Source organism: Corvus kubaryi, unplaced genomic scaffold (genome assembly GCF_017639235.1).
Source record: "Corvus kubaryi isolate FWS band 111438036 unplaced genomic scaffold, C.kubaryi_AGA036_p1.0 137, whole genome shotgun sequence".
Lineage (NCBI taxonomy): Eukaryota > Metazoa > Chordata > Aves > Passeriformes > Corvidae > Corvus > Corvus kubaryi.
This window is the reverse complement of record NW_024580671.1, coordinates 19,493,529-19,515,156: the sequence shown is the minus strand read 5'-3', so window position 1 is coordinate 19,515,156 and position 21,628 is coordinate 19,493,529. Positions and strand designations below refer to the sequence as shown.

The 21,628-nt window shown below is 40.2% G+C and overlaps 1 protein-coding gene across 1 annotated transcript; it reads right to left on the bottom strand.

Annotated features, from left to right (window-relative positions):
• Positions 1-34: 34 nt before the first annotated feature.
• On the bottom strand, positions 35-5,463 carry LSM8 (LSM8 homolog, U6 small nuclear RNA associated). The gene is made up of 4 exons (XM_042018102.1): positions 5,368-5,463; positions 4,450-4,490; positions 2,972-3,099; positions 35-1,317 (listed from the first exon to the last, which is right to left on the bottom strand). Exons 1-4 carry the CDS (start codon positions 5,396-5,398, stop codon positions 1,227-1,229), a joined length of 291 nt encoding a protein of 96 aa, XP_041874036.1. The 5' UTR covers positions 5,399-5,463; the 3' UTR covers positions 35-1,226.
• Positions 5,464-21,628: the final 16,165 nt, after the last annotated feature.

Genomic DNA, 21,628 nt, shown 5'->3' with positions numbered 1-21,628 from the left:
CAAGAATTGAGAGACACATTTTATGGAGAACAAGTTACTTTCACTTCAATGTATTTGGTTTCCAAATAGTGAACTTGCAATGAAAAGTACCAAATCCCATTTAATATTAAAATCAGTATAAAACCTCCAAATATGCACATTAAAATTCCTTTTTTGTTTGTTTTGACAGCATGTTTATATACAGGGGAAAAATACTGGACCTGTAGGACACTGGAGAATAACAAAACCAGGTTTGTTCAGGAGTACAGTCTTCTTCACGCTGATGTGGCCTCAAACACACTACACTGCACAGAGCCTGTCCCACTTCGCTTGGCTGTAGCTGATATATGAGGTCTACAGGTGATCATTGTTATGTGGGATCCTTATATTCAATATTAAGGCAAATTTAGTTCAAAATAAATAATTTACCTACCTAAAGTACTTCTGTGTCTTCTAAACTACATTCTAAGACAGCGGTTACACATTAACAAACACATAATTCTCTTTCTGTATATCTTACCCAAATTTTGAGCAACACGACAGCTGCTGAAAGGTGAAGATAGAGAATGAGTTGGTCTGGAATTTAATGGGCTTCAGATAAATCCCTGCATTTGGGTTTTTTGTTCCTGCTCAGAAGTCTGTTTCTCCAATTTATCTGCAAGGATTAAGGCATTACGAACTCCTGCACCTCCAGTATAGTCTTGGTGACTGAACAACAAGGTCTGACAAACAACAAAAAAAGTATTATGTGCATAAGTCAATTTGACTGTGAAAGCTTTTAACATTCTTCCTTTCTACACTACACACAAACACAAAAAAAAAAAAAAAAATCAAACAATTACAAAGAACAGTTTTCTACTTACAGCCAGAACTGCATTTAGAGATGGATAAACTGACTGTTACACATCTACCTTCAAATAATCCTGGGTTAACATGAAAAACCTTGGTTTACCTTTAGCAATGAAATCTTATTTTAAGAACAAGGTACATATACACAGTATCAGGACCATCACTGATACTTGATTGCATTTCCCAGTGAAATTATGCAGCATTAAATCCCAAAAGAAATTCAATGAAAGTATCTTTAGCAAAATGTAGAAACTTTAATTTACATGCAAAACTACAATATATTCATAATAAAAAACTGGTGACTAAACAAATTAAACACCATTTGTAAAAACTGTCCACATTGCTAAATAGGTCTGTACAACCAAAGATTTACAAAGTCCCTGTGCATTTTCATCTTTTCAGTGCACAACTGAGTTTAAAGGTTCCGCTCGAATATTCCCCAAGTCAAGAGCTGAATCTGTCTCTTCATCAATTTCACCAATCACAGCACTGCAACAAAAAAAAAAAAGAAAAGATCAGGTTATTATTTGTTGAAATCAAATCACACAGTTCTAAAACAGAAGCTGTATTTTATCTTCTAACAACCCTTACTTGCTGTTGAACTATACCGACTTCTTCTGATTCATGCTACATATTCCATGAAAACTTCTAGTGATGCACAGTGGAATGTCTGGAAGTACTTTGTACCATGACTGTTTCTTTCCTTTTATTTTTCAACAGCTTCCCTATTTCATGAAAGCTCCCTATTTTGAAGTTACTGTTACTTATCTGTTGGTTCTTTTTACTTCTTCCTATAAGGACGCTGAATTTCAACATGTCGAAGAGTTGCATGAATACAGAATTACTACTTACAATAAATATGTCTGAGTTTGTTAAGATTGCAAAAAAAAAAATTATATTTCACAGAAGCATATTTTGAACATATTTGAGTAATGTGGCTGTATGATGATGTCTTTCATCATACATTTCAACTGTATGAGGAAACGGTGAAGTAGTAAACAGTTACTTGCCGTTTTGTACACATTTTTACGGTCTGAATGAAAAGCTACTGGTAGAATGGCATGCATAGTCCCACCTTTGTACATGTGTCAAATTACTTTTCCTTAAAAGCTTAAGTCAAAAGTGATGAAAGCATTCAGAATGATCCACTTTCTCAATGATATTAGATAAATGCACCTAGACATCAATTTAAGCCTTGGCATTTTCTTGTACAGAAGTACCCATTAGAATTAGAGGATGAAAATTCCTATCCAGGCTCATGTGTTGGTCACTGCAACACACTTTTTCTTAGATGAGATAAAAAAAAAAAATCTTACTTTTGCCATCAGTTTCAGAATGCTGCTGCAAAAGTAATCTTCCCAGCTGGCCCACTTACCAGGCCTTCTTTCCACTTCTCTTGTAACCCTCCCAAGGGTTTGGCACACCAGGTACTTTTCTCTACACTCAAAGAGCTTTTACCCTCATTTTGTCAAGGAATTTTACATCAAATAGCAACTCATATATTTGACATGTCACTACACTGGCTTCAACACTTGCTACACTGTCAAGTCAGAACCTTCCAGGATTTTCGAGATTAAAAAGTGCTCTCTGTGAACATCTGCTCTAAAAAAAAAAACAAACAAAAAAAACCAAAGCTATTGAAAGTCAACTTTGTATAGCAGATTGCTGACTTCTAGCACACAAGTTCTATCTCATTTTTTAGTCATTATTCTATCTTTTCCTTCATCATCTCTCAGCCTGTCCTTGTAGGAGAGATGCTCCAGCCCTCACATCATCCTCAATCTCAATATTATGAGGCAATCACTTCTGTAAAAGAAGTGTAGATGTTTGCTATTTAATACAGAATCATAGTCATTTAGGTTTGAAAAGACCTGCAAGATCGAGTCCAACCATTAACCTAACACTGCCAAGTTCACCACTAAACTATGTCCCTAAGTGCGACTTCTACACATCTTTTTAATACCTTCAGGGATGGTGACCAGCTTTGACAATACTTTCAGTGCTACCCACAGATACAAAGATACAAGGTGTCTGGGGCTATCAAGATTTATACAGATTAAAAAAACCAAAAAAATAAAAACATATATACACACACGCACAAAATTTGTATGAAAAGATTAAAGCAAGAACATACTATACTTACACGTTATCACCTCTTACAATGTATAAGCCCAGCACTACTTGCTCAACTCCTTGTGAAGAACTGAACACTCTTTCATGGCTTTCATCCAAAATCAAGTTTATGGTCTGATCAAAACCTTTGAGCGTTCCCTGAAAAAAAAAACCACACACACAAAAAAAAAAGCACTCCAATTATCCTTAAAATTTTTCATCTTTGCTCTCAAGGATATCCTAAACATGGTGGCAATACTAAGGTACAGAGAACAGATGTTCTGTTTAGGTTTTATTCTTTGCCTTAAATACAACCAGCATGGAAGTTTAAAAGCAATAATCAATTTAAGAAAAGTACACATGTATTACTGCGTGCTCATGCTAAAAGGCTAAATAAGCTTTAGCATTAAAAGAAGTAAATTTTCCATTTTATCAGTGATGTTCCTATAGACAACTAATTTTACTATTTCTACACTGGCTTTTTGTATGGAAGTTTCCAGAAATTAAATAAATTAAATAAAACAAAGAACAGGAAACTTGGATTCCTGTGGTCAACAATCTCGAAGTCGTTCCTAACAAGCAATTTTAAGTGGTATCTCTTTGAAGGAGATTAACTTGTGCTTACTAAATTACTTTTTAAAAATTAATTTTAAAAATACACAACTTTTGTGCTACTTCAGTATGTGTTTGGAAAAATGGTAACATAAAAGTTACCATTACTAATTGATTAAGAAATTCAAGCTCACATAAAACAGCCCTTTGAAGAGAGGTAATATGCATTTATATTATCTAACAATGAGTCATTTATACCAACTCCATTCAAATCTTTATGACTGACTTCAACCAAGCAGATTTGGTGAAGCCAAAGTATTTTTCAGTTTTCTCTTTCTGGAGGCTGCACAAAGCTAAGTACAGACAGAAAGATACAATCCTCCTGCAATGATCATACTACTAAGTTACACTCAAAACACAAAACAACAAAAGATGAGGGGAAGCGAAGCAAGAAAAAACCCCCCAAAACACAGAAGCAATAAAACCAAAAATATTATACAGTCTAATATATTAAGTTGGCCTATTCTCAGTTTTTCAGGTATAAACAGAAGCCCACAACAATTCTCCAGCAATTCTCCAGCTGATGTTCTTCTATAGCCATAGGGAAGAAATGGCTTTAGCATGAAAGTTGAAGAGCTTACAGAACAAAGAGGACATTTTAGATGGAAACTAAATTACTGAACAGGAGAAGAATGCATTTTTTGTGCATTCCCACAAAAAAAGCCATCTGACAAAAAGGCCAGAGCATCTGCACACACAAATTTATCAATGGAAAAAGCTGACATGCAAGAACCAGTAAGTGCTTATAAAATTCTTTTTTTAAGCTTTATGGCAATTATTCTATACTATGTAATTTAAAAGTGTGAATTTGTGAGACTACCCTGACAGAGCTTCTTTATTGCCACGATGGAAAGTCTTTATGGGGGAAAATAAAATGTTAGAAAATGTAAGTCTTACCACAATCATTCTTCCATCAGAAGTAATCACTGCAACAGTACCTGATATTTCATTAAGGAAATATTTAGTCACATCTGAAATAGAACCATTAACATTTTCTGAAACATTCATACGTAATACAGGTTTTATGAGTCATTAATAGCCCAAAAAGCCTAACAGCGTTTTGGTTTTTTTTTTAAAGCAGCATGGTTGATAATAACATTTGACAATACAGTATTTTTCATTAACATCTCCTTTAAAGTTTCTCTTCACCCAGCCACGAACAGTCACACACAAACATGAAAATCCTTAAAAGGAGAATAAAGATTTGAGCTCACTTCTCTTCCCATTACTAACTGAACTGCCTCAAAATTGAAACAATTTTATAAACACTTTAAGTCCCTAGAAAACAGCTTTGCAGTGGTGATCTCGAGGCCAGCATTATGCATCCTTTCTTTCTGAAGATCTGAATATGCCAATTCGATGGTCATATATTCATCATCTTGACTAATTCTGCGTTATTATTTTACTGTTTGTCAATAAAACTGAAAACGCCCATGGGTTACAAGGAGCACAAAAAAACTAGCACCAAAAGCGTTCCAAGAACCCCAGCTCATGGTTTTTGAGCAAATGATGCAAAGCTGGTATCTAAACACATGTTAACAGCTCTTTAAGGGAGCAGGCCCACCGCGAATCTCGTTCCTCATCACGGATAAGGCAAGGCTCAGCCCGGCAGCACTGAGTGTTGTAGGGGACCCTATTCTCTGGGTAACCTCCGGCCTGCAAGCCAATCTCCTGTAAGGAGAAACCGACACCACCACCAAGAACGGGCCCAAGCACCAGACCCGCGCTGCCACGACCAGGCCCACCCTCAGGGCCCCGCTCAGGAGGGGAGGCCGGTGCCACCAGCCCAGTGCCGCGTGTCCCGGCGGAGGATACGGTTGATGTAGTTCTCCAGCGCGGAGGTCATGGCGGCCGAGTCCCACCGCGAGGCGCCGGCACGTCCGGCGCGCGCCGCTGACGTGCGGGCCGGCGCGCAGGCGCACAGCCCGGCGGCGGGGCCGGGCCGGGCCGCGAGCGCGGGGAGCGCGCATGCGCTGGAGGGCGGGAAGCGGCAAGGAAATGCGAGGGGGCCGTACCAAGGAGCGATGGGCGAGAGCCGCGAGGGGGGGTGTGACGCCCCCTCCGCGGCACTTGGCACCGCCCTCAGGGACGCCCGGGAGGCGCGGGGGCCCCGCCCAGACGGGCCCGGCCGGGGAGCGCTGTGTTGGTGTGGGGCGGGCTGGGTCATTCCCTCCGCAGCCAAGGGTCGGTTTTCAGGGCTGCGCTGCCTGGGTGTAGCGTTTCTCTTCTCAGTAGCCGCCGGCAAAGAGTTGTAGTCAGCGGCTCATTGTCTGCGTGGAGACTTGTGACGAGTGGTGCCCCTCAGGGGTCGGTACTGGGACCGACGCTGTTCATCTTTGTCGGCGACTTGGACGGCGGGATTGATCAAAGTGGGATCTCATCAAAGTTGCTGATGACACCGAGCTGTGTAGTGCCATCGACACGCTGGAGGGGAAGGATGCCATCCAGAGGGATCTGGATAGGCTTGAGAGATGGTCCTATGTGAATCTCATGAAGTTCAACAAGGGCAAGTGCAAGGTCCTACATCTGGTTCAGGGTAATTCCAGACACACCTGCAGGCTGGGTGGAGAGGTGATTGAAAGCAGCCCTGTGGAGAAAGACTTGGGGGGTGATGGTTGATGAAAAACTCAACATGAGCCAGCAGTGTGCACTCGCAGGCCAGAAAGCCAACCATACCCTGGGCTGCACCAAATGCAGTTTGGGCAGCAGGTCAAGGGAATTGATTCTCCTCCTTTGCTCATGTGAGATCCTACCTGGAGTACTGGGTACAGTCCTGGTGCTCCCAACAGAAGGAGGACATGGAGCAAGTCCAGAGGAGGGCTACGAAGTTGATAAGAAGACTGGAGCGTCTTTCTTATGAAGACAGGATGAGAGTTGGGAATGTTCAGCCTAGAGAAGAGAAGGTTGCATGAAGATCTCATAGCAACCTTCCAGTATCTGAAGGGGGTATACAGGGAAGCTGGAGAGGAACTCTTTGTCAGGAGCTATAGTGACAGAACAATGAGTAATGGGTACAAACTGAAAGAGGGGAAATTTAAGCTGGATATTAGGAAGAAATTCTTTACTGTAAGGGTGGTGAGATACTGGAATAGGTCTCCCAGGGAGGCTATGGATGCCGCAAACCTGCCATTGTTCAAGGTCAGATTGGGTAAGGCCTTGAGCAACCTGATCTGAAGTGGAAGGTGTCCCTGCCCACTGCAGGAGATGTTGGGACTAGATGATCTTTAACATCCCTTCCAACCTGTTAATTTATATGAGTCTTGCTAGTATGGGAGCCATGTAATCCTCCCTTGGTCTCCTGTGGGCTGCCATTGTGAGGTGAGCAGGAAGGGGGCCTGACTGCTGCCCTTCCACACAGCCACAAAATCCCACAGAGCTGCTTGCTCATTCCCCAGTCAGTGGGATTAGGGAAAGAATCAGAAAGATAAAAGCTGGAAAGCTCTTGGGTTTAGACAACAACAGTTTAGTAGGGAAGGCAAAAGCTGTGCACACAAGCAAAGCAAAACAAGGAATTAAGTCACTGGTTCCCATGGGCAGGCAAGTGTTCAGCCATCTCCAGGAGAGCAGAGCCCCATCACATGGTGGTGACTTGGGAAATCAGACACCAACACTCCAAATGTTGCTTCTTCCTCCTTCTTCCCTCCACTTTATATACAGAGCATGATGTCATATGGTATGGAATATCCCTTTGGTCAGTTTGGGTCACCTGTCCCAGCTGTGTCTTCTCCCAACCTCCCACGCACCCTTAACTTTCTTGCCAGTGTGGCAGCATGAAAAGCAGAAAAGGGTTCGACTCTGTGCAAGTCCTGCTCAGCAACAACAAAAACAGCTCTCTGTTATCAACTCTGTGCTCAGCACAAATCCAGAATGCAGCCCTATACCAGCACACCTGGAGAGCCTTGCAGCAGGGCTGTGGGATGGGTGCCTGCGGCCAGCCTTGCAGAGCTGCCAAGTCCCAGAGATACGTTCGATCGGAAATGCTAGATGGCTGGGTGTGGGGAAAATGAGGGGTAGGAAAGTCGGTTTTGTTCTGCCTGGATCCTGTGCTCGCATGCCATGACAATGAGGCCACTTGCCTGGGCCCACACTGCAGTCTACAGGTGTTGCTGCTTTAAAGAGAAATGCAGTGGTCAAGCACTGGAATCCAAGCAAAGTGATACGTATTTTAAAAAAATGTGCAGTGCCAAGTAAGTGGTGATTCTTTTGCAGAAGTTTGGACTTTATATTTACATGAATCTCCTTTCCATAAATGTCAGAATGGCAAAAAGAGTGTCCTGGAGGCACCCATGGTTTTTAATTTTTGTATAACTTCAGCTGTCAATAACATGATTATTACTGCCTGCTACACTTTCTGGTCAGTCTACACGATGCTCAAGAGTGTTTCCTTGGTATCCCTGGAGGTAGAGTGTGTGGCATCTGCTGGTTCAGTGTAGGTATTGTCAGTTTACAGGACTGTAGGAAGCTGAACTGGTACTTCACACAAGAAGAAATATCTCAGGGAAATTAAGCTCTGAGTCAGTAATAGAACCAAAGTTAAGTTACGGAGCTGTTCCTGATGCTGTAGCTGTCTTTGGCTGTGGGAGATAATGTAATCATCGTTAGTATGCAACACACTGTCAGAAACATGCTGCAATATGTTGTACATGCAGGCATCCTCTGCATTGCAATACAGTCAAAGCCATGAATGTACCCCTGTAATGGCACTTAATAATTGAGCAGTCTGTTGCAGAGATCTGAAGTCCCACACAGGTACAACTTCTTACAATAGTCTATCCACCAGGCTTTTCAAAGCAGGAGATCAGTGCTGTTGTTTCAGCAATGCTGCTCAAGTAGTCTTCATGGAGTCACATTAAAATACATTTTCTTCCAGCTGCTTTTTTGACAGTACTGGCTATTTATTGCACTGAATGCCAACCTTTTTAGATGCAACACTGTGCAGGAAATATTATTTCAAAGTATTAAACAGCAGACCATCTCCAGTCCAGCCTATTGTGAAAAGAAATGTTACATAAATTATGGATTAAAAAAAATTATATTTCGTATAAGTTCTTGACCTTAGACAGAAAATGAGCTTGGGACTTAAAATATGGAATTCCCATTTTTGTCAGTTCTTGGATGAGACTGAGAAAACATAATCTCTCAAGTTTTTCAATCTGTCAGTAAAGACAGTGATTTTGATGAGCTTTATATAATAGTCTAAAATATCATTAGCTCTGTGTAGAATCAGGTTAGATTTGCTGAAGCACTGAGTAGATATTCCTAAAACAAAGCTCTCACAAATAATTGAAAAAATGGGGGGAAATTAACTTTCAGATTGGTTTTGGTTTTGTTTTTGCTAACTTGATTTCCAGGCTTTCACCAGTGAATTTCAAAAATCTTCATTTGTTGTAATACTGAGAACACATTTTTTAATAGCTGGAAGGTACAATTAGGTGTTTAAGAATTAAAATTCAAAACTGTCTACTCCCTATTCTGTAGAAGAAACACTGAATTACTTGATACAGATGAGGTACCAGCCTTTTTTCTCTTTAACTGATAGAATACTATAAAAGGAGGTCTCTGATCCCATAGCACAAGATTCAGACACAATTAGGCCAAACTGATGTTGCTTAAAACATCTCAATTCTGCATTCCCTGACTTCCATGTGTCTGCCTTTCCACTGGAAAAATATTTTGTGGTCTTCTTAAATTATACTGTATAGATCCCATCTAAGAGTTTAGATTGTGCCTGTCAGTACTAGTCCAACTTCCTTTTATTTCAATAAAAGGGACAAATTGGCAAGAGGTCCAAACTGGGACTTGGTGTCCAGCCCATGGTTTAATTCCTGCAGGGAATACAATTTCTGGAAAGCAGAATGCTATTGTTTATTCTCCTAGCATGCCAACTGTTTTCTTGTATATCTTGCCATCTCAACCACAGGGAAAGCAAAATTAATTTTTTTTAAGGCAAATTAGCCAGGAAAAAAAAAATTAATAGGTGTTTTTTGGCACCTCTGAAGGTACCTACACGAAAGTAGTTTCTGAAGAATTTTTCTAATGGCTCAGCCTTTGTCAGAAACATGACAAGAGATGTCAGAGAACAAAATACTTTTGGAATTGGGCATTACATAATGCTCATCCTCTTAGGCTTTTATTATGAGAAGCTTAACAACTACCACTAATGGTTACACCAGGACTGCAATAATTATTGTATATTTCATGTAAGATGCTAAAGGGTTTTGGTGTGTGTGGTTTGACATTTTCCTTTTCATACTCTTCCTTCTCTCTGTGAAGAGACGTTCTCAAAGGCCAAGAACATGAGATCATTGGATGTAGGATGAAATCTTTAAATACTTGCAGGACATTGTACCTGATCCCAAGGATCTCTGATCCATCTGTTTATATTAACAGTGTCCCTGAAAACCAGAGAAGGGCTTTTTTAAATATTATTTTTATTTCATAAAGGAGAATTAAAACCCAAAGAGTAAGGCTGGACTCCTGAAGTCTGGTGCCCAGGCTTTGCCAAACCAGGTGCCAACAACAGTTAGCATCCTCAGTATAAAGGAAGTCTGAAAGGAGAATTCCTGGCTTCATCTCCTCTTAGGCTCTTCCTGAAGGCAGGCGGCTCGGCCCTTCTTCTCACAGTCCTAACTGAGATTCGGTCTTCTGTTTGAAGCCACCGCTGCTCTTATTCTCTTCTTATTAAACACTCCCCCCACACACAGGAAATGGAGAACTCTAATTTAATCTTTTTGGGGGAAAAAAAATATATTGCCTGCCTCTCCCCTTCAGGATCAAGGTTTGGCAGGCTAAATTACAGCCTGGGGGCACAATTTTTGTAATTTTGTGGAAGCTGTGCCCCCTGCGGAAAGCACACGGATTCGCGAGGGAAGGCCCGAAGCTGTGGTTTGGCCGCTTGCCCAGCAGGGGGCGGCCTGCGCTGCTGCCTGCGAGCCTCGCCCGCAGCCCGTGTGCTCTGAGGGCAGAGGAGGGAGCGGCCCTGGGCGTCTGAGTTCGCGGTCTTAAGCCTCAGAAAGTCACCTTGGCCTCCTTCGCACGGAAAAATAGTTTTCTACCAGAGAATGAGATGCGTTTCCCACTAGAGATGTTTCTTCGGTGCTTATAAAGCGAGCCTAGTGTGACTAACCTCAGACACGGACATTTCACAGGTTCACACTTGCATTAGACCAGACACATTTTTTTTCCTGGCGACCGTGTAACATTGGCAACATTTGCGATCAGAAAACTGTAGCTAGCAACCTTTTTGCCTGTTCCTTCCCTTCAGTTGCTGCAGAGCTGCCCGTGGGGAACCTGCTAAGTAATAATAATGCCCATTAAGGTCTCAGTTGAAGAAACAAAAGACCTTTTAAAAAAAAGCTTTCCTTTTCTATTACATTGTTTAGATATAGATTACTTGCTAATTATGTTAACTCCTGTAAGTAAAATCAGTTCATTTCTTCAATTGATTCTCCATACGTTAAGGTTGCTATGGGAAGTGATTGCTCTATGTTATGGTTTCTGCAGAAAATGTGACCAACTAATCACGCCCTGTAGTGTCTGCACACTTTCCGGCTTCCTGAAAGTCTGCCAGGGCAGGAAGGAAACCCTGCAATGGTAGTTGTAAGGTGTATGTGCAAGCAGTTGTGTGCAAAATTTTTACGTAGCCTAAGGCTGGTAGAACGGCTGAGTGAATGCTTTGTTGCTGGTCACTGTATATTGCTTATCAGTTTTACATCTCCTAAACCATGCTAGCTTCTGGTGGCTGTGCTTTCCTTAGTTACTCAGATATAGCCAGGTTTTATAGAGGCAGCCATGCTGAAAGGTGAAATGGCTTTGTAATGTTCTCATGAAAAGAGGGGCCTGACCGCTACTGCTGTGTCATGGCATGTCAAGCCATGTCCCTGTCAGATCAGATGGAGAAAGGTGCAAGACTTACTCCTCTGGCTTCCTTGGAAGCTGAAAATCTAGTATAATCACCTGATGACTGTTGGAACAGGAGCTTTAAAGAATTTAATATAACAAACCCCCCAAAACTGGTAATATGTCAGCCTGCTCAACAAGAATTGCGTCCCTTGGTTGCTGATCAAGAGAAAAATAGCACCTGAGGTAGAGAATAATGGAGTGCTGCATACTGAAGAAGAAGAATCAGGCAGTATGTACTCCACAGGAAAACGAAACATTCCCATATCCCACACATTTAACTAACTTAATCCAATAGCCTTTCTAATATGTTCTGTGACTCAAAGTTTTAAGTCTCTCTGGTTTTCACATACATGCCCAGAATGTCACTTCATAGAAAGAGCTTAGCCCTTTAGCTTGTCTTTGGTTTATACACACCCAAGCTGGCTATGTGTTCAGGAAAAACAGAAACATCCCCTCACCTCTGCTTTGTTCCTCTGAATCTGTAGAGACTGTAAGGCCCATTATCAGCAATGCAAGGACATAGATTTTTTCTGGTAGCTGGAGAAAAGTAGCAAGATCTCACTCATCTCATGCATGACTAGTTGCAGTCTAAGCTGAGGTGTGTTTTTAATGTATATTATTGCATCAAATGACAGGGGTTTGCAATGACACAACTGGAAAATATCATAGAAAGTTAGTAGTCTAAAAAGGGTTGATAGATTGTGAATATGTTACAATGCATTAGAAACAAATCTGTAGCATGAAGTCTCAAAGTACTTTTTATTTATCTTTAGAAACTTATTAAAAAACACCTGATCTAAATTTTGTTATGATAGCAACTGCTGCTATGGGAAACATTAAAAAAAAATTTTACTTGAAGTGCTCCTTTATATGAGAAAGCGCATATTTGCCCCAGCAATTTTTGCTAAAATATGCAAAATACCATAGCGATCTCAGTGGCAATAACCCTACTTAATGTGTTAGCATATAAAATAACTTTTCATGTTTCTGTTGGCAGGAAGACAAACTCTTTTCCATTTTCCTCCTTTTTTTTTTACTGAAGAAACTGATAACAGCTGTAGAAGTTCAGTACCATTATCCCCTTAGCTAATAATTTTAGGGGATGTTACAAATTATTGGTAGGAAAAATGCCATTGCTAATGGGTCATATACCTTCAACTACAAAATAACAGAGCAAATGGATTCTTGTTTTCAGTTGCTCTAAGCAGAGCATAAAGACAATTCTGTTGAACATAGACTAAATAATAAGCTTCAAGTAACTGACATTTACTAGTATGTCATAGAATCATTTTTACAATCGTAGCTGAAATTGCATTTGCTAAATTGCTTTCATGAAGCAGGCTTTTCCTTCTGATAGATTCCCTACTTCTCAAAGTATACTTCATCTTTCTGTAAAAGCACTGATCCTAATCTTTAGTCTGCGTTAAGATGACTAGATCTTCCAGTTTTAATTATAAAGTCCTTTATCTTAATACTCTGCAGAGATGCCCGTTTGACCCCATTCCATTTCTTGTTTCATTTGCTCTGTGGCACATAATCACGATGTAAAAGGAACAGCACATGGTCAAAGGGCTCTGTTCAGAGGTGGCTTACATGTTGCCTGCTGCCAGATATAATGTAGATTGCACTAAAAAATCAATATATTTCTGCTTTGTAACTTATATAGCATCATTATTTTTTGAAGTAGGTTATCCATTGTATCACAGAGCAGTCTTTTGGCACCAGGACCTTTAAATCAGTTATGGAAGTAGAGAAAGACTATACTGCAGGTTTGGTCCTGCTCAGAAGTGATGTTGGAATTCTTATTGGAAACATCAATGAAAAACGATCAACAGGAGAGGCAGATAAATAGGACTACCTGATTTCCTTTAACAGGCACTGTGTTTTTTCTTATAGAAGGCATAAGACCAAAGGACAGGAGGAGGCTATTTTTCTTATAGGTAGGCTATGCTGTGAAAAGCAAAGCTTGAAGCACAAGAAACGGAATTGACCCAACAGAATGAAGAGAGGTGGCACACAAGGATGGCAGATGCTATTCTTTCTTCAGAGCCTTGAAGCAGGCTGTCTGTTTTGTCATTTCTAGCCTAGGATTTTGCAAGCTACTGCTTCAACTTGGTATTTTCTCTTATTACTTCCAGGATCTCCTTAGTAATCACAGCTGGCATCCTTGTTCACTGCCAGAGTACGTGCTTGTACTTTTAGATATCCTCTGGTTCATGTTTCTGCTGACACCTGAGATAGCTTCTAGTGATGAGTCTTTTTAGCTGTTGCTGTTCAGATACTGAGGTTGGTTAACTTATGGGGAGGAAAAACAGCTTCAGTGAGATATTTTGAGCTTTACTGAGCACCTTGCTTGTCCCAGCTGTGGTAGCTCATGATTCACTCAGGCAGGCCGCTGACACCAGTGGCAGGCTCAGCACTGAGGCCTTTGGTGTGAAGAAGATAGCTCTGTATGCTGCACCCTGGAATCTGTGCTGTAGCCAGCACAGCAGTATCTGGAGGTGAAGGAGGAATTCTGATTACAGGGATTAATAGATGCAAGAGCAAGTGACAGCAGAAGAAAGCCTTTTGATTGGCTTTCTGTTTACAGTTGCTCCAAATTGGGGAACACCTTTGCAAATAAACAAACAGAAAAAAAAACAAACCCAGGGCTTTGGATCATAACGAGATGGAATTTTGTTGTAACTTCTTGTTTGAAGAAATACTGTCATGGGTAAAGCTTTTTGTTGGAGGCAGATCAGCTTCATAGCAAGTTGCACTGTGCATAGATTTTTTCTCCCCTTTTAATTGCAGAAAAAAATTTGTTCTTAGATTACCATGATCACTTGTCCAAGGCTTAATTGTGACTCTGGAGTGATGGATGGCACAGATAAACTCATACTGTGAAATTTCTGGGCCATTTGAATTGATACATCTAAGGCCTGAAAGTACTAGTTAGTTTTGCAGCTCTGTGGTGCTGTAGTAGGTGAGGGGGGCAATGATAAGAAGGCCTCGAGAAGTGACCTTCTGTTGGAGTCTTACCTGCTTACCTGGCTCTGGTGTGGAAGGGTTACCATCACTGCACCGTATCGCACATGAGAGAAGAGCAGTGTCTCAGAGAGCACAGTGCTAACCACTAGTAACTTCTGCCTTTTCATTATCATCCACTATGCTATTGCATTATTGATTAATGCTGTTGAAAGCCATCCCTGCTAGTGTCATATGTTCTTACTGAAAAACACGTAATATATCAGCCACATCTAAGTGAATAGCAAGAGGAATGAGTGAAATACTATTCATAAGCACTCCCTTTATAGTCATTGACAAAAATATGTATGTTGCTGAATATCGAACCCATCCTAAAGGCATCAAATTTCCAAACATAATGCTATTTTTTTTGCATTTTACTCAGTTTCTGCTGGGTATGGTGCTGCTATTAATGTTCTGGAGACTCACATGCTTCATTTATTGTAGGGACTAAGAGTATTCTTTCCATTTAGTTAAGTATTAACATATCTCAGGATGATTGGTAGATATTATTTTAATTATGTACTAAATCTGTAAGTTGAACTGCATAGGTGTTTATTGAAATAGCAGAATTTCTTTTGAATTCAGTGGTGGAACTATAAATAGAAATTAGCTAATTTTTAAATATTGGTATTACAATGACACCAGAAGGCATCACTTAATATTAGGGCTTCATTATGCTAAACCCTCTACACATGCATGTGAAGAGGGACAAAAAGTTTTGGCTACAAGTACTTTGCATAGTGAATAGCCAAAAGAAAGTGCAGAGGGAAGAAGGTATTAATGTCTCCATTTTGAAGCCCTTAATAGCATGCCTTAACTTTTGTTCAGCCCAGAAGTGGTCAGACGGACTACATGATCATTAAAGCTCCCCTCCACTTGAAAATAATCTATTCTGTTTTATTCCATAGTATTTTAAAGACAGAATGCAAAGAAAAGTAATTTGCCTGCAGCTGCCTTGTTCCACCAGTAGAAAAAAAATATTAGATTTCTGAACTATGTTCTAGGCAATTTCTAATAGTTTATTTTGCAGCACTCTTTTGATCTTCGAGGAAGGTTCCCCTGCTTCCTCCTCAGCATGTAATGTGATACAGAGTATGTAAGATCATTCCCCATCTTGCCCCTTCTCATCTCCTTTCCAGACACTTCAGTACTTTGCTAATCACCTTCATTCTCTTTCAGCCTCAGAAAGAGAAGTTCCAGAGTGGAAGATGGATGCTACCTGTGATGTAAGTAACTATTATCGTCTTCCTCACCTACTTGTCTGACTTTAAATAACTAAACAAACAAACAAACAAACAAAAAGATAATTACATGCATCTGAAAGAAATAATTAGAATGGAAATAATATTCATTGCCATTCCTGGTGATACTGGTGTGACTTATTAGGGTGTTTATATATCTTTCAAAAACGGTTTGTGATTCTTTTATGTCAAATAAGTGACAGGAGAGGTATGACTCTTAGACAAAAAAAGCCACTGTAAATTAAATCACAGTATCAAGACAAGGCTGTCATGGGGCAAGTCTCTGCTGCTCTGAAGATAATGTGCACAATCTGTTTTCACAAGTGCTTTCATATTTTTGTTCTTTATTACGAACATATACAGCATGTAAGTGTTTTTAGTATTGGCTGACTCTGGTATTTTGTAGTCACGATTGTGGTATTTAAACAGGAGATGATCTGTTCTGCACATGGAAAAGGGGCTGTTTTAAAGAGGAAATAATTTTTAAAAGTGTTGCTATTTTTTGGTAAGAGGATGTTATGTTTATTTCTCAAAGAACATACTCAGTGTTCATTATGTTCATGTATAAACCCATGATGATTTGGATCTGATTTCTATTCCGTACCCAGGAAGGATTGTCACTGTGTTAGAAATGCAAGTATGCTATTAAGTTGCAAAGTTCTTACATGTATATAGTCTCATCTATTTCTTTTTCAGATGTTGTATAATACTACTTCCCAGTTTTATTCTAGGAGCTGTGATTACTTAGATTAAATGAGCAATGTCACTTGAATAGCAACTTTCATAAATAATGGAAGACTTTCTATAAAACTTCATCATATTGTTAATATCCAAAATGTATTTGGTATGGTCAAGCAGCACATTGCCATTGGTTAAGAAAATTCTTTTCAAAGAATTTGCCTGGCAGTGATTTTTAAAACACATTTCAAGACTTTCTGAAAATCTTGAAATACTAGCATGACACGATTGTATTAGGAAGACGTGTTTGATGAGGTGAAAGCAATGACGATTTGAGGGGAGTGAGTATTGATGTTATCTCCTGAATAAATTAAGAATCAATAAGTCTCTTGATGGAGAGCAAGAGTCAAGGTGAAGGGGAGAAGGACAAAACAAAAGAAGCTGTAGAGGTGAGAATTAATCCAAACAGTGCTAAGGCAAGGAGGAAGTACTTGCTCTCTGGCTGAGGTCGTCTTTAGATTTGCTTCCATAGGATATGATGGAATTGCATAAAGACCTAATTCTGAGCTCCATCGTCAAGGTACTGGTTTGACATAATAAAGGAAGCTCTCTGCATGTTATCTAAAGATAGGTAAGTACAAATATAGTCATCTTTTGTTTCTGTTCGGCCATTTTGGTAACTTCTGTTCCTATTCAGCAACTTTAAGTGAGAAGTATAGTGCCCTAGGCACAATTTCCTACCAGCAGGTCCTCTGGGGGGGTGGGTATAGATACGAGGAGCTGTGAAAAGTTAGGTGGGACTATTGGACCCTGAAGGAATCTTAACACTCCCTTTCACTTCTCCCTGCCCACCAGCTTCAATAAACCAGTTCACAAAAGCTGTTTGGAAAACAGCCAATTCAAAACAAAACTTTGTGTCATTGTAGTCATATGAATGCTAAGCAACACCTACGATGAAGCAAGCAGTGGAGAAGCTGTCCTTTCAGAAACATTTAATAGAGTTCCATTAAAAAAAAAAAAAAGGTAAAAAGCCTTTGGTAACAAGTCTGGCCTAGCAACTTTCCACAGCAGCTTTCCTTGACAGTTTCAGAATAATTTATGTTGACAAATTCAAATATCAGCAGAAACTGTGACTGCCATAGCTATAAAGGGACTCAGTGTGATATCATGGTGATAGCACTCTGATACCATGGTGAAAAATCACACAGGAACTTCTGTTACACTCGTGTGAATAGGTGTGCAGAACAAAAAAATGCCACTGAATGTCAAAGATGTGATCCTGTCAGAGGTATTAGCCCATCTGGCCTGAAATGATGACATGAAATTGTGCAGCATCTTTTGACGTAGTAGGTCTTTGATAGTTGATGCTTTCTGAAGCTATGTGCCAAACAGAGTATCACTATCTTTCAGTTTATTTTAAAGTGGTGGATGGGGAAGACCCATCACCCTTCCTATGTGTTCTGGCCCAAGCTTGTCCTGGAGAAGACAGTGAAATGTGTGCACATTGGCTGTCATGTCACCCCAGGAGGCACAACTCCAGGGCTAGACTGTAATCCTTATCACATGTACATCAGTAATTCCTTTCTCTTCAGTTGAGTTTCACTGCTGTTGTGAGGAACATCAGCTACAATTCCTGACCTTTGGAAAGCAACCAGAAATTTGGTTTCTGTAGATGAAACAGCAGTTTAAAACAGCAGATTCACTAAGTCTTTGAATATTCACAGGAAGCTTGATATATAAGCCTAAGTTTTATGGCTTTAAACTTTATAATTTTAATGTAGCCTTATTTCTAAAATGGATTTCATTCATGTTACCGCTGTGTAGTAATGTTTTACAGGCACCGTTAATTCTTATCCAGGATAACAAATATGCCTAAGAATGAAATGGAAGTAAATGTTATGGTATTAATTTATGTATTTTTAGAAAACATCAAAGTCACATAACCTTATAACTAATGATTTCATTTAATTATACTGTTCTGCATCTTCATCTTCAAAGAAATCTGCAAACAATGACTAATTAATCCTTGCAGCAGCCCTTTCAAATAGGTAGATAGATGTAATTAATCCCATCTAACCAATTCCTTGCCCAAGGCAATACATTGAATCAGTATTTAAACTAAGGTTAGAGGTCATTCTTACTCCTTGGTCATTTCACTAAATTCGCAGTTCTCAAGTTTCCTTGCTGTGATAGTTTAGATGGACATATGCTTTGGCCTGCACCAGATCTTCATTCTCTATCTTCCACCTCTCTGCCAAAATGCTTCCTGTCCTTCTTCCCCTCAGAAATGACTTCCGCTCCAGTCAAGCCACAGGTGGAAAGTCCTACTTTTCACCTCCAGAATCCCATACCTGCCTTTTTCTTTCTTATTCATATCACTCCCTGACCAACTCCTTGCACCCACAGTCCTTCTCCCACAAGTTTCCTATCCTCCAGGTGCCATTGCCCCTCTCCAGTGGAGCCTTGCTTCTGTGCTTGGAGTGCACCTAGCATCCCCTAGTGAAGGAGCATCTCTCTTCCCCTGCCCCCGGCTCCCCCCAGAAGCCATCAGGAAGCTCTGCTGGTGTAGCTGCTTTTCTCTTCTAGCTGGCTCACTCTTGTATGGTGAGCAGAGAGAAGATTGAAGGTAAGCCTTGCACTGTTGAATAGCACACACTGTTCTCATAGGCCATGGCCCATACCAAGGTGCAGCCTGTGGTTCATGTGTCTGTTGTCGTAGGTGGAGGTTCCTGAAAGACTTTACAGCACATTGTGAGTCACAAAAGCAGTTTATAGGGTCAAGGGCAGGCATTGTCATTCAGGTAGTATTAACGTCTAAGGGAGTTCATGAGTGTGGAACCAAAGAGAAGCTTATGTAGTAAAAAAGAATACTGCTTGCCTTGAAAATAGACTAGCAATAATATTGACTGGAGTGAGGCAGGTCTGAGCACCATAGTGACCAGCAGGCATTGCAAAATGATAGCACTTGTCTGTGGCAGACTGTGATAATGTCCTGATTTGACAGAAGAAATTAATTCTTCATAGCATGTAGTGATGAATGTGCTACAAGAAAAGAGAGGAAAAAACAATGGAAAAGGAGATTCCCATCTCATGTCATCAAAGGTTAGCATGAAAACCTGAGAAATAGTGCCAGAACCTGGACTTTCCACTGTGGTGGTGTTTCAGATCTGGTCAGATCTTGCTTGGCTATAGCTTTTCTTACCTGGTAGGAAGTAAGAGTTAATGTGATGTATCCTGTAACTTTAGATAATAAAGCCACATTTGTGTATGTGCTTTGATGTAATATGTCAGACTAGAAAAGGTATTCACAGTGACTGAGTCTGCTCCCCAACAAATTAGTGAAGGGACCAGAAGTATTCCTGCAGGCAGCTGACTGCCCTCAGTTGACATGCCAAATTTTTTTTGTACTCATCATTTGCTTTACTTTATAGAAAATGTTATGTTTTCATGTGACCACAGGAGAGAGAAAAGAAGAGGAAACACAGAGAACCTGAAATTCTTCAGCAGTGTTGCACACTAGCTAAGGCTATATTCCAAACCTGATGCACTACTGCAAAAACTCTGACGTATCTCAACATTCCTAAAAGTGTAATTTTCTATGGGTGAGACTGCATAGCTATGTCTTCTGCTTGATTCCATTTCCTTTAGAAAAATGTTTGATGCTCTGCCCCTTAACTTTCAGGCTCTCTGCAGCTCACTAAAAGGGCAGATAGCTTCCTAAAATAGATAGCCTGACTCAACCACAAATTGACTGAGCTATGACTGCGTAGAATTTTATGTGGTGCAGAAGGTCAGATAGATGATCATAATCGTCCTGCTTGGCTTTAGATCATTGGATTTACTCAGGTACTAAGTCTCTTCATTCAGCATGATTCAAGAGAGTAAAATCCAGATCTCTATAAAATAGGAACTGTCCATTCAACCAAATGGAGAACGGCTGAGTATAGACATATGGCAAATTCATTTTTTTCAGGCTGTTGATAAATCTCAAAGAACATGTAGTAACAGAACAAATCAGCATGTTGGTGGAGGTTCCCCCGCCACCCACAGCGGCTGATATTTTGGGGCATATAAACAGGAGCGAGTTACAATAACACATCCCTTTCAATCTGAGTAATTTTCACTGAAATCCAAGATGACTGAATGCACAAAGCCATAGTGTTCTTTCTGGTTTAAAATTATTATATACTGCAAGTACATTATATACTGCAAATATGTGCAGGAGAGGGCAAATCACTTAAGGACTTGTCTTGGAGGAAGTAACTTAATGAAAATATGAATGACTGTCAGTTTCCTGACATAGTTCAAATGTTAAATGACAGATAACCTGGGATCACCCAGACTAGATGGCAAAGCTTTATTGTATGATGCTGTTAATGAAATCCTGCCTCTTGACAATAGAATTAAAATATTTTTTTCACAGCGATTTTGAAGGTTGCTGTTCTGATATTTTCTCTTGCACTTACAAGGGCATAAATTACATAGAGAAAATGTAGTGGTGAAGATTTGTTGCATAAAATCTTGAAGGAAATTTTCTTCCAGTTTAGTAACATATTTTTTTGATTTCTGGAATTAAGGACCTGAGAGCAGCTCATGAGCACAAGGCAAAAGCCTAGCCCCACTGAAGTGTTACCAGGTACTTCCCCTGTAGTGAACAGAATCCTTTAAGATGCTGACTGCTGAGATATATTTGGTGTTCTCTGTCTCTCTTGAATGGAGAGGGGAAAATGAAATGTCGTCTTTTCATTATGCAGATTTTGCGTGCAGTTTACTGTGTTTAATGAACTCTTACAGCATATGCAGATGAACACTTCCCACCCTCTCTCCACAGATCTAGCACACAGTAATCATTTACTCTGTATTTCTGTGCTATATAATGGCTACTCTGCTCATAGAAACACAGCCCTCAAAACTGAAACAAAGGTCCCTAAAGGCTTCACTTTGCCAAAGGTTAGATCTGTTTCCACCTCTCAGGCCAGGACATGACAGACTGGTGGTGTTTTCTCAGCTTTATACCAAGCCAAAGGCTAGGTGGTGAGTAATAACGTCTGCTGTCCTTTCTGTCCTACAGCAAAGACCAAGCAAGACCATTATTCCATTTTGTGTAGGCTTTCATCTTCAGAGTCACAGAACTTATGGAGCTTTGAGCCCCCTCTGACCAGAGTGACTTTGCCAGGGTCCAACTGGAATTGAGGTAGTCCTACAGTACCAGTTCAGGTAAAAGGAAGCATGTTAAGTGCTTTCAG